This window comes from Notolepis coatsorum, assembly GCF_963971535.1.
Source record: "Notolepis coatsorum genome assembly, chromosome: 1".
NCBI classification, from domain to species: Eukaryota; Metazoa; Chordata; class Actinopteri; order Aulopiformes; family Paralepididae; genus Notolepis; species Notolepis coatsorum.
Window position 1 is genome coordinate 161,682,980 of NC_140165.1, and position 22,236 is coordinate 161,705,215.

The 22,236-nt window shown below is 41.8% G+C and overlaps 1 protein-coding gene across 1 annotated transcript in view; it reads left to right on the top strand.

The window, feature by feature from the left end:
* The window catches only part of wdfy3 (WD repeat and FYVE domain containing 3), a 415,649-nt gene that overhangs the window by 217,687 nt on the left and 175,726 nt on the right, over positions 1 to 22,236 (top strand). Inside the window, exon 19 of the mRNA XM_084308124.1 lies at positions 4,754 to 4,991. Within this exon, the coding sequence (XP_084164250.1) occupies positions 4,754 to 4,991 (238 nt within the window). The remainder of the gene's footprint in view (positions 1 to 4,753; positions 4,992 to 22,236) is intronic.

Below are 22,236 nucleotides of genomic sequence, written 5' to 3' on the forward strand. Positions count from 1 at the left end.
TATTATTATATATATTTTTTAATCATTCCATTTGGTCTGTGGGGGGTGCTTAATGTCTGAAGGAGTCGACTGAAGGCTTCTTGTCCTCTGCAAAAGCATGCAATTGGTCCACTGATGGATACATCTTGATATTTGTCTAGTCTAGTGTGTTCATTAGACGGGTGAAATCCTCTTTCAGTGCCTCTGTGCCTGTTTTCGTAGGCAGTTAGCCTCTGGTATGCGTGCCATTAGCGTTAGCCACGCTTCTAGGCCTCTTTTATTTTGGAAATAATGATAATTTTTTTTTATATTATAAATATATATATATATATACCGGTATATATTTTTTTTAATGTTTTATATATTCGACTAAGAGGTTGGCCAGTCGACTATGGCTCCTTTCGACCGATTAGTCGACTAATCAACTAATAGGGGTCAGCCCTAGGTTTTAACCTCTTAACAGGCGGGCAGAAAAGTGGAAATTTTGAGGACTGCATACTTTTTTTGCAAAGCATAGCTTTATACTTTATCCTTATAGCACATGCATGAGCCTTGACTCTTTTGAAAGATAACATTCTGAAGTTACTAATGCAAAAAAGGAAAATCACTTTTAGTGCTAATGAAATAGAGTAACTGAGGTCTGAACTTGAGTTGAACTTGTGTACTCACATTTTTCTGTAGTGGTTGCTATATCAAAAAAATATATATAAAACAAAATTTGTATAAGCTGGAAAACACTGCAGATCCTTATGTAGTACAGGTCCAAATTTTATAAAAATCCGTTCAGAAATTGGTCTTTGAGAGAGATCCGGGTAAAGGATGGATTGTGCTGAGAAAGGACTTTTCATCAACCAACAACATCACTGGAAAGTAGGACCGAGGGCTAGGGTTCCAAAATAGTGAAGTGTCCCTTTAAGTGAAGCTAATGATAACGCTTGATTAATGTTGTGTATTATTAGTTGTAATTTAGTGGTAGCCACTTATTGTCAACCTCTCCCAGCTGATACAGGATATTAGCTCCAGACTAATTACTGCTATTTGCATCCAGCCAATGTCTGAATACGTGCCAGCATCCCCGTAGCTCTGTGTGATAACAGAATCGACCACGGTTTAACAACTGACCATGTTAATGGCTGCGTAAAGCTTGTTTAGACCCATTGATATTGATAAGTCTGAACAAAGACAGAAGATAATAAATGTTCTCAATATAAAGGAAATATATTGTCCAGCGGTCAGTGCTTTGAACACTGCAGACATGCATGTACTTCTAGGACCAAAGCCCAAGTTTGACTTGATTTAATGCTGCCTGCTCTGGGCTAATTTGATTGTACTCGATAGCTTATTCTCCACAAGCCAGTTGGGACACTGAAGGCCCATAACCAGGGTTGAAAAGCACTATTTGGTTACTGGAAACTATTTGACTGCCACGCTGTTTTTCCGTCTTTACTCCCTGGCGCCAGCGTTATTGACCATTTTCACGATGTTTGCGGACCCATCGTATATTCTATATTATAGCTATGGAGACAATAGTATGGCTCATTTGAATTGACAGTCACTATTTATAGTCCAACAGGGACAAACCAGTTAATTTCTACATACTTTTGTTTGTGCGCTATTCCACGCTAAACATCGCCCCGTTTCAAAATAATCCAGTCTCATTTTCTAGATCATGAGATATGACGTGTTATATGCATATGTGCAAATCGTTCGGGTTGCTCGCCTGAAACCTATATTATTTCCAAATCAAAGGTATATACCATATAGATGTTTCTTCACAAAGTCATCAGGGGGGGGGGGGGTCATTTTACGACGCTGCGATAGTTACCAAAAGCATGTTTTGGGTTCGGTAAAATACGATGCTGTGATCAATACAAAAGCATGTTTTAGGTTCGGTAAAATAGACCTAAAATAGACCTTACCTTTGTCAGAAGGTACTCCAAAATGAATAATCCCAGTAGTTCCATCGCGATCGCCATTACTGGTGTGCATTGGGCCTGGCCATAATACGGGAAACAATAGGTTTCAGGCAAGCAAATCGGCGACAGATGGCTGTGTGCTGATCCACTTTAAGGGGGAGGGGATTCCTGCAGCCGGAGGTACAGAGGCACTGAGAGACAACTAAGAGACCCAGTTCAAAAGGTAGGCGATACTGCCACCTGTCGGGATTCGATCGTCATTGCAATTATAACGTAGGCAACGGTGCCAGGGAGACACAGGCAGGTCCGCACGAGTGTTTCGAATGGGAACATCGAAAAGAATGAGTTAAGACAATTAGTGCCAGAAAACTAAAAAGCTAACTATATGTTTACCAAGGACACAGACATGCTGGTGTTATAGAACGCTGGTCCCAGAAAGTGCCAAAGTGTGACGCAATTATGTCATCTTTGATTTTGGCATTCCTGCCATCTGTGGTGCAGTTCCAAAATCCCTGTGTAAAATATAAATCAGGAGATGTTCTGTGGCAGCTTCACAAAACAACACTGCCCAACCTTTTAACCGGAAGACCCGCCTGTCAACGCCAGGGGTGGGAATCACCAGAGGCCCAGCGATACCATATTATGATCATTTATTACCTTTTTTCGATTGCTAATGTTGTCCCCCCATATATATCTGAGAGAGAGCGAAGAGATACTTGCCATCACTGTATCAATACAATATCGGCACGCAAAATATCACAATATATTGCTGTATTGATTTTTAGTCAACTGTATTGATTAGTAGTCAACACACACAAGTCAACCAGAGTGATCCTCTACATATGTTGTCTTTCCCCATAAATTTGGAGCCTGCTTCCCAAGCCTGATAACATGAGTCCTTATTATACCACAGTTTGTTCAATCTTTAATCTCGAAAGATCATTGAGAGCAAGCTCTCGTACCACAGTTGGTTCAGATCTCTGTGGTATAATAGCAATTAGTGTTGTCAAAAATATCGAAAAATCGATACATATCGATTCTGAATATTTAAAACGGTTTCAATACTCATTTCCCGAAATATCGATATTTAATTATTAATTTATTTTAATTTTAATTTTATAAGGAAGTTCCATTGTTCATTTCAATACCTGTAATAGTGCAGTAGTCCACACACACATGTGCATTCAGTTAAGTTGGAATATGACTGTAATACAAACAGTTCAGTTTGTCAGGTACATGCAACACAGATTACAGTGTTTACATCTGTCTGCTTGAGAAAATACCATGTTCTGCAATAAAATTGATTGAAGTGAGATGAACAGTTATTTTTAAATGTGTGATCTAAAGATAAACAAAGGGTTTTAAAAGTGTTATATTTATCTTCTCTTATAGTACCAGAGAGGAGCTGAGGAGAATCAACCAGCAACAAAAGCAAAATGTATAATTATTTTTAACATTTTAAGATTGAACCTTTTTCCCAGTGGTATCGAAAATGGTATCGAATATCGATACTTTTCAAGGTATCGTATCGAAGTTCGAAATTCCAGTATTGTGACAACACTAATAGCAATGATAAACTCAAGGTTGTGCTTTACTGTTGTGCTTTCAGCCTTGTTTGCATCACAGCGGAGCCAACGTCTCACGTTATAGCACTCTCTCTCTCAGGGTTTTGGGGAAACAACTCATTTTATTCACGCCACCTTTTTCATTCAACACTTTTGATGCATAATGAATGGTTTTAAAGTAATACAGTAAAACGTACATTTAAATCCAAGTACCATATAAACGGCTGTCCTTTTTACTGGCCAGTTGTGGATCCAAGTTTTGACAAATAAAGGCCGGTCTCAATTAGAAGCCGGGTGCCATTGACGCTGCAAAGCTGTTTGTTATTATTACTATTTTATATACTTGCATTCAAATGTCAGTCACACAAATGAGTGATTCATAATTGTTATTTGATTGTAATATTCACGCTGGGTTAAATAAACAATTTCATAGCATTTCCCATCTTTGCTGAGCAAGGCCTGTACCATATAGTTGCCTGTCCTAAATGTACTGTAGGCCAGTAGAGTTAAGTGATTGACTACCAAATAAAAGCCTGGGCTATTAATTTAAGTTTTACGGTAACAATACTTATTATTATAATAATAATCTTTTTCCAAAATATTAAACACGTCAAGTGAAATAATTGTTGATTTCAGCCAAGATCAATCAATTTAGTGAAGCAATTTATGAATCAGAATGACAGGATTGACAGGAAATGCTAACTGCTAATGTGAAACTCATATTATAAGTTGATACATCTGGTGATCTATGCTCGTAAAACATTTCTTTTCAGCAAACCTCTTAGTTATGACAAGATTATGTAAGCTAAGAAGTGTTTGGGGAAAGAGGGGCGGGGCTTCATAGATCCTTGCATTTTCAATTAGGGCAAAGTTATAGGGATGCTGCTAAGCCACTTTCAGTAGTTTAAAGGTGTGTGTTAAAAAACAGTGTTAAAACCTGCATGGATGGGATCTTTAATTACCAGTGGAAATGAGTAGCGCTGTTTTTCAGCTGGAGAGGGAATGATTCCTTAGGATTTCAAAGGTTGTGATGATTGCACTGTGGAACGGGCCATGCCCTGTGGACACTACACAGAGTTACGAGTTATCCACCCACAAGTCATTTCCTTTGCCTGATTGCCTCAGTGGAGCTGGAGGTAAAAGTGAAGGAAAGTAGCAATAGCAATAAAATAGCAATAATACACTCAGGGTTGTGCTATTCTGTTAAGCTTTCAGCCTTGTTCACGTCACAGCGGAGCCAACATCTCTCTCTCTCTCTCTCGTGTTATTCTCATAACCCTATGTCCCCTACAGGCAGCATGACCATGTCCATGGAGGGCTTCGGCCCGGACAGTGTCTTCACCACGCTAGGGGAGGACAACGGCCAGTACCGCATCAGCCGCAGCCTGGTGCGCTCTGCCGAAGGCAGCACGGTGCCCCTCACCCGCGTCAAGTGCCTGGTCTCCATGACGACACCCCACGACATCCGCCTGCACGGCTCGGCCGTCACGCCTGCCTTCGTGGAGTTCGACACGTCGCTGGAGGGTTTCGGGTTAGTAGTAGAGAATTTCTCTCCACAGAACTTGTATGCTTTTTTTAGGCTTTCCATGTCTCGTTAAAAAGAATACAATGGAGATATGGCTTCCAGTGTTCCCATGCAGGTGTAGAAAGTATGGAAAATTATATAGAACACTCCCAGGTTCTGAGATTTCTGGAAATTTGCTTGCACCCCTGAGAGAGACCGCATTAAGTATTCGTCTTATTGTTGCCCTTGAGTTAAAGGTGTCAAAACAGCGAGCGATAAATCCACAGCAAAGGTTTAGAAAAGTCTGGAACTTTAAAATGTGAAAACATGAAGGAGCTCTGGCCTTCAGTTGGAGCTGCCACACACCACCAGAGCCCCAGATGCTGTGAGGTAATCAGACAACGTTTCCATGCTCAACCTTCAGTGTGTGGGTTTAAGTGTTAATTGTATTTATAATTTTTTTACCTTTTCTTCCTTCAAATCAGGTCCTACACTTAACCCCAACACATTGTTGATGTGCGTTTCGTATAGTTAAAGGAACACACCAACATTTTGGGAAATTGGCTTATCGTCTTTTCCAGAGATAGATACCAGTTTCCTCTCTGTGCGTTCAGTAGAAAGCTATCTGGCTGCATGTTAGCCTTCGGGAGAGGTGTTAGTTGGACAATGCCTAGGCTAACCGGTCATGGAACGGTATTCCATTCACGGTAAGCTAATTTCCCAAATTCTTGGCGTGTTCCTTTAATGCTTAAGCATTACATCACACGCAGGAGTGTGTTATACTCATTAGATCACACCTAGGGGTGGTTGTTAGGCCCGACGCGCAGCGGAGGACCGTTAGACCCCCCTAGGTGTGATCTAATGAGTATAACACACGACTTCAAGTGATGTAATGCTTTTATACAATGGCCAAATTCACCCAACCTTATTGCTATACAATAAACACACAGTAATTGAAACATAATGGAGATTTATTCACAAAACCATCCACAGAGAAAGTAGATCCAATAGTAGATCCAAGTCTGACAAAATATATATTTTTTTTAATCTACAGCCTTTTTTTTTTTTTTTTTTTCTCGCGATTTTTCTTTTGTTTCACAATGGGTCATGACAAACCAATTACATAATCCAACATATGTGTAACGAACTAACATATTCCAGTTGACTATCTTTTTTGGAGAATTTGTTCAAAAGATATTCATACTTCCATTTGTCTATCTATGGCGGACTCATTCAGACTCATTCAATTTTTTTTTTTATAAATGTAATTCAGTTGTGGGAGGGATCTGGGGTCACGTGGAGTGTGTTATACGAAATAACAACGGCTAACTTCCGAATGCAGTCAATGCTCGAGTCCAAGTCTGAGTCATCAGTGCTCAAGTCCAAGGAGAGTCACGAGTCCTGAAAATCAGTCAGAGTACTACAACACTGCAGGCAGGATGCAGAAGAGGGTGCAAAACCCAGACCCAGGGATATGTATTGCTGAATAGCAACAGGCTGACGGGTACAGAATAACGGTGGTATTAGCTCACTGGCTACACTAGGGAAACAGACAGGTGAAGGATACTACTGGAATACTGCTTCAGCAGCGACTCAGAGGTGAAACACTCTGACAACAGACGGAGTCTGACAACTAAGCACTGACTGACTGACTGACTGACTGACTGGGGCAACAGACATAAGTACAACAAGGGGGTGAGCACTGACTGACTGACTGGGGCAACAGACATAAGTACAACAAGGGGGTGAGCACTGACTAACTGACTGACTGGGGCAACAGACATAAGTACAACGAGGGGGTGAGCACTGATTGCAGGCAGCCAGGGACTCACAGGCAGATTGAGCTTCATGTGAGGGAAACACAAGGACGTCTACAGGACCTGGGTAGAAGACAAGAGAGAGAGACACTAGGGAGGAGAGTGAGACAGGAAGACAAGAGAGAGAAACACTAGGGAGGGGAGAGAGATAGGAGGACGTCTACAGGACCTCGGTAGAAGACAATAGAGAAAGACACTAGGGAGGAGAGAGAGCGAGAGACGGGAGGACGTCTACATGACTGCCTCAGTTACAACAAGCGGTGCATGGGTAAGGCTAAGAGAATAATCAAAGACTCCAGCCACCCAAACAACTGCCTCTTTGAACTGTTGCGGTCAGGCAAGCGATACCGGAGTCTCATGGCAAGCACAGAGAGACTCAGAAGAAGCTTTTATCCTCAGGCCATCAGGATGCTAAATGACAATAACACTATGTAACAAACTATCAAATACACTCACAGCACACACATCCACACGCACACACTCACTTTAAACAAACAACTCACCGCAGCACCCACTTTACCCACTTTAGACACTTAACACACTTTATATTGATTGGTAAAGAATTTGCACTACAACTCATACCTCATTACACCTTACTGTAAATTGTACCTAAATTGTACCTCATCCCATTTCTGCATTGTACTGTATATTGTATTGTAACTCAGTTACTTTTCTACTCTGCATTATTGTATATATGTATATTGAACACTTTTGTCTACGTACTTGACTTCTATTTTATACTTATTTTATACTTTTTTTTATCTAGCACAATCTCTGGAGCAAAACAGAAAGAAGCATTTCATATAAAAGTATTCTGTACTTAATCATGAGACGATTGAAACTGTATGGGTTGAATTTTTTTCCGAAAGGGCTAAATCTGTACTAGTCGGCACAATCTATAGACCGCCAGAACAGAGTGGCTTCTATGACACACTTGATGGGTGTTTAGCTGGGGTTGAACATGTAGAGAAAATTCTTATTGGGGACTGGAACACGGATATATGCTACGTAAAGAAGCACCCGTCCTCAGGGCCTTCAGTAGGTTTTGTGATCTGCACAGTCTCAACCAGCTAATCACCCAACCCACAAGAGTGTGTGATTCAACACAAACTACCATTGATCTTATTCTGACCTCTGACAAGTCCATGATCTCCAACAAACGGGTGATAGCATGTGGGTTAAGCGATCATTATATGATATTCTGCACCCGCAAAAAGCTAAAACAAAAGGCCAGCTGTCACAAAACAGTCACATCTAGGGACCTCAAAACCTACTCTAGCAAGGCCTTTAACCAAGAACTGGAGAGCCTGGACTGGTCAGATATGCTCAGTGGTACACTAGTTGAAGAAACATAGCTAGGATTCAAAACCAAATTCACAACAATACTCAACAACATGGCCCCCCTAAGAACCACTAGGGTTAAAAATCGCGCTGAGCCATGGATGCACTCTGAAATACTGACTGCTATGAAATCCATAGACAAAAAATGCTCTGAACTTCATAAAAGTCAGTCAAAGCTTGCCAAAAGCAGAGATCTCCAAGCCCACGTGGTAGAACTCAAAATACAAAGAAACAGACTAAGAAACGATGTAAACACCATGATTAAATCCGCAAAAAGAAATTTCATCAATGACAAAACTGAGAAAAAAAAAAAAAAAACTGTGAACATTGAAAATTACTCAACAACCAACTAGGCTGCAGCAAAAAACTAAACCAGATTTACAAACATAAACATAAAGACAGAAAACACCCTCATCACAGACAACCTGGATGTGGCCAAATACTTTAAAAAAAAAATCACAAACATAGCCACAACACTGGCTAATAAACTACCCTCCCACTCAGGGCATTTTGGGGTAGAACACATCCTAGCCTACTACAAAAACATAGGGGTCCGCAGAGACGACTTCAAACTTTAAATGGTAACAACAGCTGAGGTACTCAGAAAACTGAGCGCCCTCCAACCTAACAAGGCCACTGGCCATGACAATATCCCATCCAAATTCCTCAGAGACTCAGCAGCCACCATCACCCCAGTCATCACACACATAATAAACCTCTCCATAAAACAGGGACACGTCCCCAAATACTTCAAAATTGCAAGAGTGACCCCCCCCTGCACAAAAAAGGCAGCAAATTAGACCCAGACAACTACCGCCCTGTTTCTATTCTTACCTCCATCTAGAAAGTTATGGAAAAAATAGTCTACGAACAGGTCGAAAAGTACCTCATGGGGGGAAAAAATCTAATCTACGAATTCCAATCTGGCTTCAGAACATCCCACTCCACTGACACATGCCTTCTCTATTTGAACGACCACATCAAATAAGAGGTGGACGCGAGAAAATACTGCGGCATGGTCATGCTGGACCTACAAAAGGCATTTGACACTGTCAATCACTCCATTTTGATTGACTAGCTAAAAGCAATAGGTTTTGATAGTTTATCAGTGAGCTGGATGCAATCCTACCTGGAGGGGAGGGAACAGATGGTGGAGGTAAACGGTACACTACACCCCCCCCCCCCCCCTCCCAGTGAGCTGTGGTGTTCCCACAAGGAAGCATACTAGGACCGTTACTGTTCCTAATTTATGCAAATGACATGTCGTCAGACTGCAACTTATTCCTGTTCGCGGATGACTCAGCCCTGCTGGTCTCTGACAAGAACAAGTTGCAGGTTGAAAAAGCCCTCAGCTCGGAACTCAAAACAGAGTCCATTCTCTTTGGATCAAATAACAAACTCAGCAAGACAAACGGCTTCTCTGTTACAGTGGGTGACAATATTGTCACAAGGAAAGATGAAATTACATACCTGGGTTCCATCCTAGAGGCAAATCTTTCCTGTGACAAAATGGCAAACAATGTAATAAAAAAATCAACTAGTCAGACTACTGCTTGACCTTACTCCTAAAACACACCTCACCCCTGCCCATTTTGACAACCTAGGATGGCTTAGAGTAGACGACAGAGTACAGCAACTTGCAATGGGCCTGGTCTACAAGATACACTACACCACTAAGGTACTCATGTACATGTCAAGGTACTTCCCAAAGGTCAGTGAATACCATGACCACAACACCAGAGGGAGTTCCACAAATCATGTGCAACCTAGATTCGGCTCAAACAAGGGACTAAACACGTTTCGCAATTAGGCCACATCAATGTGGACAGTGGAACGCCCTACCACAGCCGTAAAGAAAATGTGAATCCCTACCCACCTTCAAAACCGCTCTCAAAGAGCACCTACAGGAGGCTGCAATTCGAAACTGGCCCCCGTAAATGTCCGAAACCCCCTCCCACCCACCCACCCCCTCCTAATGTACAGTTCCCTCCCCCTCGTATGTATATATTTACTGTTAGGATCTAAATTTAACAGTACTGTATATTTGCATATCTTGTATGTCACAAATATAGATTACCGGTAGATGATTAGATTATATTTTTATATCTGTATATCTGTATGTCATAAAGGGCATTATGAATTGAAAATGGGGGACCCTGATGTAAACAAGACAAAAGTATTTTTCTGGTCTGCAACAATTGTGTGTATTGAGCTGTACTGTACTGTACCCATTCTGCAATCTGTTAATTAAAGTTTTCAATCAATCAATCTCACCTTAAACCCGCTCACCTTAAACCTGCTCACCTTAAACCTGCTCACCTTAATCCTCTTAAGCTGCAACGTCCCTCATATGGGACGTTTTTTGGATTTTTTGCAACCGGAACTTTGGCGACCCCTAGTGGCTCGGGTGTGCATATTTTGTAATACAATATATATATATATTGAATTGAAGGCTTATTTGTTGCCTGTCGATAGTGACAAAATCCGACAAAATCCGTTCAGCGGTTCTCGAGTTACATGCCGGTATTTGAGACTTGTGCAAAGTACACGGTATTGTGCAAAATACCACTCCCGACTCAGGCTGCAGTAGTTCCGTCAATCTAGATCCGATCTCGAAAATGATTGTGGATCGTTGTAGCCAATGAGTGTGGCTTTCCAATGATACCCCACATGGGGATCTAAATTAAAAAAAACACGGAAGAACACGAAAACAGGAAGAGCAAAACAGCCGAATGAATTGAAGTCTATGTACAAAGTTTACCAAAATCACTCCTAATCACTTATTTCTGAATGGATCTTTATGAAATTTGGATATGTACTACATAAGGCTTCCGTCTGGATTTGTAAGCCATACCACCTTCTGGGGAAATACTACCTCTGGACTACTAACTACTACAGAAAAACTTGAGTAACAAGTTTGTTTTACAAGTTCAGACCTATGTTACTCTATTATGTTAGCACTAAAAGTGAACTTCAGAATGTCATCTTTCAAAAGAGACCAGGCTCATGCATGTGCTATAAGTATAAAGTATGTTGTTTTGGTTTGCAAAAAAAGTATGCAGTCCTCAAGTTCAAGTTAAAAAATTGCCACTTTTCTGCCCGCTTGTTAAGAGGTACCCGCACACCTTAAACCCACTCACCTTAAACCTGCTCACCTGAAACCCGCTCACCTTAAACCTGCTCACCTGAAACCCGCTCACCTTAAACGTACTTACCTTAAACCTGCCGTTGGATCATAAAATCGGAAACAGATGACCCATTCAAATGAAAATCGATCTCCTTTAAATCATTCTTCACACAACACAACGCTGCATTTCAGGGTGTATGTGTAGCAGGTGAATCTTTTCATTTAGTTGTTGTACTCTGCAGCACGCCGCTGTGAAGCAGCCAACACCTGCCACCGTCTTAGCAGGAGAGCGTCATGGAGCTTATAAATATAAATGCATATAAATGAGCTTATTTTCTGCCTCTTATGACATTCGATGCCCCCGGGCCTGCTATTGACAGGCGCTACTGTGCCCATGTTAGGATTATCTTAGAAATGAGCTTATTTTCTGCCTGTTATGATGACCAGGGATGCGTATCAAAATACAATACTTTTATGATATTTATCGAATTGCTTCGAAAAATTCTGCAGTATCGTAATTTGGTATCGATTGACACTGTGTCCATCTGATGCCAAATCCCTGAGTAGTTAAATGTCATCAGTATCAGTGAGCCAATGAGCGTGTTTGTTCCCATGTATAACAATTCTTCTGTTCAACCACAATCATAAATCATCCAAAATGCACACGCATGCATACTCAGCAACGGTAAGTTATCGAAGGGGGGGGAAAGTATAATTTTGGTATCTGTATCAAATCCAGTGATGCCACAGATTACTTGTAAAAGTAATCTGATTACTGATTACTCCTTTAAAAAGTAATCTTAGTTACTTTACTGATTACTTGATTATCAGAGTAACTTAGTTACTTTGAAAGTAACTAGGTTACGAAGTCGTCGTCCCTGCTGCTGCCACAACATAAGAATGACAAAAAAAATTTAGTAAAATGTACTCAGTTTGAGTAAAATGTACTAATAGGGCATGTAGGCCTATCTTTCTGGACTCTTTTTGTATCACAAACAGTACTGTAATTGCAAATCTGGTATGTCATAAATGTATAGATGTAGCAGTACTGTCTATCTGTATGTCATGTATGTCATATATGTTACGATTAATTGAAAATGGGGGACCCTGATGTAAACAAGACGAAAGTCTTTCTCTGGTCTGCATCCCCTTAACAATTGTATGTATTGAGCTGTACTGTACTGTACCCATTCTGCAATCTGTTAATAAAGTTTTCAATCAATCAATCAAACTATTAGAAAATTCAGAATGTTTCCTTTCAAAAGAGGCCAGACTCAGGTATGTGCTATAAATAATAATAATAATAATAATAATTCATTTAATTTATATAGCGCTTCTCAATAACCCGAAGTCGCTGGTTCAAGAATAGCTTTCAATTTACTTTGGGTATGCAATCAACAGGCGTGTTATGCAAAATTTGCAGGACTGAATGTATTTTTCAACAGGTCATTTGTAATTGTAACGGAATACATTTAAATAGAGTAACCCTACCAATCCTGGTGACGAGGGGTCATGAGACACTTTTGAAATGCACCCCAGAACACTGAGCCACTCAAATGCCCCCAAATGAATGCATGGACAGAGGGAGGGAGGAGACTGATGAAGATGATACACTCTTTTCTGGACACTTTTTGTATCACAAACGGTACTGTATTTGCAAATCTGGTATGTCATGAATGTATAGATGTAGCAGTACTGTCTATCTCTATGTCGTGTGTGTCATATATGTTATGATGAATTGAAAATGGGGGACCCTGATGTAAACAAGACGAAAGTCTTTCTCTGGTCTGCATCCCCTTAACAATTGTATGTATTGAGCTGTACTGTACTGTACCTGTAACTGAGGGGTACAATTCCCTGACTGTATTGATAAGTATGGTATCATTAAACCACTACCGTCTTTATGTACATCCTACTGGCCATACAGTACATAGGTATCTTAATGATGAACACTTCCCCACAATGAAATCGGTTCCACACAAAGTTGTAATTAAGTATTTATTGCAGCAAAAGGTACATAATATACTTTCTTTACTTCACTTTGAATGTGCTTATAAGGCAAAGGAATGTGCGTAGGCAAATCAATAACGAATGTCCATTCTCTGGTTACGCAGGAGGTAATCATACAACCTGAATCTTAGGGAATTATATCTATGGTACACTAGTAATATATAGCGGGAGATACTGGAAGGGTCCCCCCGGTTGTAAGCCAGCAAGGGTAGAGGATCTGTCGGTAATAGAGTCTGGGTCAACGATGATAAGGAGACTCCGAGTACGGGAGACGGTGCAATAAGATCTTGATCCACAGACGAATACAGCTGTTCTCCGTAGCCTGTAGCTCCACAGGGAAGAAAGCTAGCCTGCCTCAGGCTTCTGAGGGGCAGACTCGACGTGGCTCCTCACAGGGTAAATCCCACACACTTGTGGGCGTCGGCGATTCTCCGCTCCATTAATTACAGGACCAAAAGCAAATATAATCCAGCCGAAAAGGGCTATGCAGTCGTCGGGTAGATAATCCAGTGTACATGTCCACACGGTCCTCGTCTAGGGCTCCTCGGGTGAAAGCGCCATGAAAGCAGCCCAGCCTGGATAAGCACTCTAGCTGATACGAGGAAAACGTTGGTGATGCTGGTCACTGTAGAACTTTAGCCGCACGATACACTATACACAAATAGACTATTACTGACTTAATAGAAATATGTCGCACTCGACGGTATAGCGCCAAACTCTGACACTTCAGTTATTAATTCGCACGCGGTCTCAATGCTCTATTTGGGGCCAAACAGGCCATACTTCACCGCACGTAGTATCGTGGGTGAGGCTTCAACTTTAGTTACTAAGACTTCTGACTAAGTGCTTCTGTATTCACCTGCGCCGTATTTATACGCTTAGATGAATAAACTAGTACCAGCTTTATTCCTGTCTCATATCCTTGCGCAATACCATTCTTGTCCAGGCATGTCCCCGGCGGTGACTTTGAACCTGACTTTGGAGGCATGGCCTTGGCGCCTGTGGACCGCTGTCCAATAGGAGAATGAAATATTATGGTCTGTACTAGGCTAAAGGGATATTCCGTGTATATGTACAAGGAATATACAAGGGATATCAAACGATATACAAATATTATCCAATATATATCAATCAATAAATATATATATTCGGTTTAATCTGATCCTTTGTAACAGTACCCATTCTGCAATCTGTTAATAAACTTTTCAATCAATCAATCAATCTATAGATCTATAGATTTTAAATAAGATAAATGGTCAATAACACCACATGTAGGCTGATATGTAGCTGTACTGACAACCTACATACTGCAGTATGGTGTTCCATGTTCATGAATAGTGCAATGCAAAAGATGTTTAACTCAAAGGTGGAACATACTGTTTGGCTGGTGCACCAACGACGCTCCGAGTCCTGTAGAAGTCGATGGTCGTGCTGTGCTGTATATTCCATATGCGGTAGACAGTATTTTGTTTCCTCCGCAAAGTGAATGTTTTTTTCACCCGGCTTAGCTGACACAAACGTTAAGTAGACTAGTGAACTTCCAGTGCAAGAAAGCGTTACCAACGCGAGCGTCTCCCTGCTAGCTCGCAGTTTAGGTCAGCCTGATAATAACAATAACAGCCGCGCCCACCAGCATGGATCAACACGCGAGGTCGCGTGCTGTGACGTCACTGCCCAATACTAGGAAAAGCTCTCCAAACGTATATTTGACTGTCGAAAATGAAAGAAAATACTGCATTCCGCCTGCATTATGATGAGATAGTAACAAAATAGTAACGCACAGCCACTGCACAGCTCAATGTTACCGTTACCCCCTCCTGATGGTTACTGGAAAAAATTACACTCCACCGCATATACATTTATTTGGAATAACAAACCTCCACGAATAAAGGTAGAGGTCAAGGTCCTGGCGGGATGGTGCCAGGAAAACAGCCTCTCCCTGAACGTCAGCAAAACAAAGGAGATGATTGTGGACTTCAGGAGGTCGGGGGTCAAGGACTACAGCCCCCTCAGCATCGACAGGGCACCGGTTGAGAGAGTCAACAGCTTTAAGTACCTCGGAGCCTACATATCCGAGGACTTGACATGGACCACACACATTGACAGTGTTGTGAAGAAGGCACGACAACGCCTCTACTTCCTCAGGCGCCTAAGGAAGTTCCAAGTCAGTCAGAAGATCCTTAAGAACTTCTACTCATGTACAATAGAGAGCATCTTGACCGGCAACATCACCTCCTGGTTTGGGAATAGCACTGCACAAGACCGAAGCAGACTACAAAGAGTGACACGTTCAGCCGAACGCACAATTGGAGGGGGGCTCCCCACCCTCCAGAACATTTACAACAAGCGTTGCAAGGGCAAGGCTAAGAGAATCGTTAAAGACTCCAGTCACCCGAACAACTGCCTCTTTGAACTGCTGCGGTCAGGCAAGCGATACCGGAGTCTCAAGGCGAGCACAGAAAGACTCAGAAGAAGCTTCTATCCCCAGGCCATCAGGCTGCTAAACGAACAATGAACACTACACAACAACAACAACCACCAAACGCACATAGCACACACATCCACACGCACACACTCACTTTAAACAAACACACTGTAGCACCCACTCCACACACTTTATAGCACACACCCACTTTAAACAAACACACTGTAGCACCCACTCCCCACACTTTATATTTATTGATGAAGGATTGCACTACAACTCGTACACCTTACTGTAAATTGTACCTAAATTGTACCTCATCCCATTTCTGATCCACCAGCATGGATCAACACGCGAGGTCGCGTGCTGTGACGTCACTGCCCAATACTAGGAAAAGCTCTCCAAACGTATATTTGACTGTCGAAAATGAAAGAAAATACTGCATTCCGCCTGCATTATGATGAGATAGTAACAAAATAGTAACGCACAGCCACTTGGACAAGTAACTGCAATCAGATTACTGGCTTGTAAAGATTAACGCGTTAGATTACTATTTTCGGGGGAAAGTAATCAGATTACAATAACGCGTTACTTAGCAAATCCCAGGTATCGGTATTGGCATCGGTATGGAACATACCCAGCCCTAGTTATGATGCGTGATGCCCTTAGTGCTGCTGCTGATGACAGTGTTGTAGTCGAGTCACTAAATCTCCAGTCCGAGTCACCAAAGAAGAGCCAGAGTCCGAGTCGAGTTCCCATTACCCTAGTCCAGGTTCGAGTCCAAGTCATCAAGGTTGAGTCCACTCCACTCTGGCAGTCAAAGAGCTGACATACAAATAAAAAAAAGTCTACATTAAACATAAATTACACAGCGGTCACCATTGTAAAGGGAGTTTATTTAATTTCTGACACAATAGCCAAACAAATGCACTAGCCAAATATATGCCAAATGATTAGGGCCTATTACAAAAATAAATACAAATAAATAACTGTATTTATCAATTAACAAGTCCGGGTCCTCGTCTGCACCTTCGAGTCCGAATGCAGTCAATGCTCGAGTCCGAGTCCCAAGTAATCAGTGCTCAAGTCCAAGTCGAGTCACGAGTCCTGAAAATCAGTCCAGGACTCGGACTTGAGTACTACAACACTACTGTCTCTGGTTAAACACTTCAGATGTTTAGGAGTTGAGGTATTCCCTACTATAAGCCAAACGGTGAAGTACAATTACACAAAATTCCAAGATAAGATCAAATACGACTTTTGACAGGTGGTCCAAACTTAAAAACTCAGTACAGGCACGAGTATCAATAGTTAAGATGGATGTTTTACCTAGAATCAACTTCATTAGCTCAATGTTACCGTTACCCCCTCCTGATGGTTACTGGAAAAAATTACACTCCACCGCATATACATTTATTTGGAATAACAAACCTCCACGAATAAAGGTAGAGGTCAAGGTCCTGGCGGGATGGTGCCAGGAAAACAGCCTCTCCCTGAACGTCAGCAAAACAAAGGAGATGATTGTGGACTTCAGGAGGTCGGGGGTCAAGGACTACAGCCCCCTCAGCATCGACAGGGCACCGGTTGAGAGAGTCAACAGCTTTAAGTACCTCGGAGCCTACATATCCGAGGACTTGACATGGACCACACACATTGACAGTGTTGTGAAGAAGGCACGACAACGCCTCTACTTCCTCAGGCGCCTAAGGAAGTTCCAAGTCAGTCAGAAGATCCTTAAGAACTTCTACTCATGTACAATAGAGAGCATCTTGACCGGCAACATCACCTCCTGGTTTGGGAATAGCACTGCACAAGACCGAAGCAGACTACAAAGAGTGACACGTTCAGCCGAACGCACAATTGGAGGGGGGCTCCCCACCCTCCAGAACATTTACAACAAGCGTTGCAAGGGCAAGGCTAAGAGAATCGTTAAAGACTCCAGTCACCCGAACAACTGCCTCTTTGAACTGCTGCGGTCAGGCAAGCGATACCGGAGTCTCAAGGCGAGCACAGAAAGACTCAGAAGAAGCTTCTATCCCCAGGCCATCAGGCTGCTAAACGAACAATGAACACTACACAACAACAACAACCACCAAACGCACATAGCACACACATCCACACGCACACACTCACTTTAAACAAACACACTGTAGCACCCACTCCACACACTTTATAGCACACACCCACTTTAAACAAACACACTGTAGCACCCACTCCCCACACTTTATATTTATTGATGAAGGATTGCACTACAACTCGTACACCTTACTGTAAATTGTACCTAAATTGTACCTCATCCCATTTCTGATCCACCAGCATGGATCAACACGCGAGGTCGCGTGCTGTGACGTCACTGCCCAATACTAGGAAAAGCTCTCCAAACGTATATTTGACTGTCGAAAATGAAAGAAAATACTGCATTCCGCCTGCATTATGATGAGATAGTAACAAAATAGTAACGCACAGCCACTTGGACAAGTAACTGCAATCAGATTACTGGCTTGTAAAGATTAACGCGTTAGATTACTATTTTCGGGGGAAAGTAATCAGATTACAATAACGCGTTACTTAGCAAATCCCAGGTATCGGTATTGGCATCGGTATGGAACATACCCAGCCCTAGTTATGATGCGTGATGCCCTTAGTGCTGCTGCTGATGACAGTGTTGTAGTCGAGTCACTAAATCTCCAGTCCGAGTCACCAAAGAAGAGCCAGAGTCCGAGTCGAGTTCCCATTACCCTAGTCCAGGTTCGAGTCCAAGTCATCAAGGTTGAGTCCACTCCACTCTGGCAGTCAAAGAGCTGACATACAAATAAAAAAAAGTCTACATTAAACATAAATTACACAGCGGTCACCATTGTAAAGGGAGTTTATTTAATTTCTGACACAATAGCCAAACAAATGCACTAGCCAAATATATGCCAAATGATTAGGGCCTATTACAAAAATAAATACAAATAAATAACTGTATTTATCAATTAACAAGTCCGGGTCCTCGTCTGCACCTTCGAGTCCGAATGCAGTCAATGCTCGAGTCCGAGTCCCAAGTAATCAGTGCTCAAGTCCAAGTCGAGTCACGAGTCCTGAAAATCAGTCCAGGACTCGGACTTGAGTACTACAACACTACTGTCTCTGGTTAAACACTTCAGATGTTTAGGAGTTGAGGTATTCCCTACTATAAGCCAAACGGTGAAGTACAATTACACAAAATTCCAAGATAAGATCAAATACGACTTTTGACAGGTGGTCCAAACTTAAAAACTCAGTACAGGCACGAGTATCAATAGTTAAGATGGATGTTTTACCTAGAATCAACTTCATTAGCTCAATGTTACCGTTACCCCCTCCTGATGGTTACTGGAAAAAATTACACTCCACCGCATATACATTTATTTGGAATAACAAACCTCCACGAATAAAGGTAGAGGTCAAGGTCCTGGCGGGATGGTGCCAGGAAAACAGCCTCTCCCTGAACGTCAGCAAAACAAAGGAGATGATTGTGGACTTCAGGAGGTCGGGGGTCAAGGACTACAGCCCCCTCAGCATCGACAGGGCACCGGTTGAGAGAGTCAACAGCTTTAAGTACCTCGGAGCCTACATATCCGAGGACTTGACATGGACCACACACATTGACAGTGTTGTGAAGAAGGCACGACAACGCCTCTACTTCCTCAGGCGCCTAAGGAAGTTCCAAGTCAGTCAGAAGATCCTTAAGAACTTCTACTCATGTACAATAGAGAGCATCTTGACCGGCAACATCACCTCCTGGTTTGGGAATAGCACTGCACAAGACCGAAGCAGACTACAAAGAGTGACACGTTCAGCCGAACGCACAATTGGAGGGGGGCTCCCCACCCTCCAGAACATTTACAACAAGCGTTGCAAGGGCAAGGCTAAGAGAATCGTTAAAGACTCCAGTCACCCGAACAACTGCCTCTTTGAACTGCTGCGGTCAGGCAAGCGATACCGGAGTCTCAAGGCGAGCACAGAAAGACTCAGAAGAAGCTTCTATCCCCAGGCCATCAGGCTGCTAAACGAACAATGAACACTACACAACAACAACAACCACCAAACGCACATAGCACACACATCCACACGCACACACTCACTTTAAACAAACACACTGTAGCACCCACTCCACACACTTTATAGCACACACCCACTTTAAACAAACACACTGTAGCACCCACTCCCCACACTTTATATTTATTGATGAAGGATTGCACTACAACTCGTACACCTTACTGTAAATTGTACCTAAATTGTACCTCATCCCATTTCTGCTTTGCACTATATAGTACTGTACATTAGTACACTGCATAGTATTGTATATTATATGGTAACTCAGAACATTGTACATATGTCTATACCGAACACTGTGACCTCATTTTCTTCTTCTAAATTACATGCTATACTATGTTATTTGATACTATCTTGTCTAGCACAGTCTCTGGAGCGTAACAGTAAGAAGCATTTTGTATGAAAGTATTCTGTACTTCTGTATGACAACTATTAAAGAAACTTGAAACTTGAACTAAAAAGATCCACCGCACAGAGAAACAAAGCCGACGGAGGTTTGGCATTTCCAGACTTTTACCACTATTTTAAAGCGTACTCTTTAAGACCACTGACAACCTGGTTTGACTCCTAAGCATCTGTATCCTGGAGAAACTTAGAAGAAAATATAGTAGCACCACATAGACTGCAGGACATAGTATACACCATATTATCAATTAAGCAATGCAAATAGAAATTTGGCCCCCTTATTACACATGTGATCCGGATATGGCGTGAAAATCAAAAAAAAGATTCTAACCAACATAAATGGCATAGCCATACTCCCCTATTCAATAACAATGCACTCCTTATTGGAAAACGACCTATAAGATACCCCAAATGGGAAAAGCAGGGCATACACACATTGGGAGATGTTTTCAACAAACAGGGTTTTTGTAGCTATCAAGATATACATAAAAAATGTAACCTCACCAGTTCCACATATTATTTTTACGCACAGTTATTGGATTGTTTGATGGCTCATGGAGTCCCATTAAGGATACCAATTGAGCACCACAGATATCACAAATTCTTCTATGAAAGAGAGACATCGAGAGGCTTCGTATCTGATTTTTATCATCACTTACTAACGTCTTCGTATGGAATCCTCCCCCTAGACTCAGTCTGGAGGAGGGATATACCAGACTTGGAAATAGATTTTGATTGGCAAGAAGTCTGGGCAAACGTTCGAATTGCGTCACGTAACCCGGACCATCAACAAATTAATCTTAATTATATTCATAGGACATACCTGACTCCTATAAGATTGAACAGAATGGGACTTAAACAAGATTCCCTATGTTCCTTATGTACAAATGGGGATGAGGGTACATTTATGCACATGTATTGGGATTGCCCACCGGTTAAGATATTCTTGGAAGAAGTGTCCCAGCAATTATCAGAATTCTTATTTCTGAACATACCTGTACATCCTCTGTATTGCTGTTGAATGATGTTTTTCAGTTTGCAGCCCCTATACAGCTAAAGAGACTAGTTTTATCCAGTCTCACAGCTGCTAAAAAGCTGATAGCATCACGATGGATTCAACCGGATAAAATGTGCCGGAAGGTCTGGGTTCTTACCTATCTCGATGTGATTTATCTAGAAATATCTACAGCAAGAATTTTAGGTGTCAGTGAAACCAACATTGCAATCTGGTTAGAAGTGGTGGAGAGAATAAAAGCTAGCATATGAATTGTAGTGCCTGGTTAGAAACGAATGAAAATTGATGGATTATCCAAGAGGGGGTCCGGGGGGGGGGGGGTGAGCGAGCAAGAGCATATGTATGTATTGTATTAGATAGCAAGTATTAGGTATATATCTCGTAAACTACATTTATAATGATTCAAATGGTGATTTCATTGGATGTTTACTGTTAATGCTTGTGTGTCTAATTTGATGTTATGTTTAAAAAGAAAAGAAAAAAAGAAAAAAAAACACTACTGTCTCCATGCTGCTCCTGGTTCTGGTGGTGCCACCATGGGCATCGCAGCTAATGGCAATGATCACATGTGAGATGTGACCTTCGTAACACGTGCGTGCGCGTGTGCATGTGTGTGTGTTCCATTAGCATGCAGCTCTGTATAAGCAACACTTAAATGTTGAAATATGTTATTATTCATTCATTAGTATTCATAAATACATGGGTTTGGGAGAAGGGGAGTTATGGGGGTGGGAGGTCAGAATTTGTAGGACATTGTGTCACCTTTAGAGGCGACAGTTTAACATAATAGTGACCGTTTTAAGACGGATTATAATGAAGTTACCCTTTATTATCCTCTATTCATGAAGTAATAACCGCTCATACATCCCCTACCCATGCCTCTCCAGTAACGCTGTCGTTCCCTCTGCCACAGCAGGTCAGTGAGTTCAGATGGCCACTGGCCAACATACCTGAAAGCACTGTGGAATGACTAAATATCAACAATATTCTCAGTTAATTCATTTAAGCCCGATCGGTCCGGTACCGGTACAAGATAAATGATTTCACGACATAAA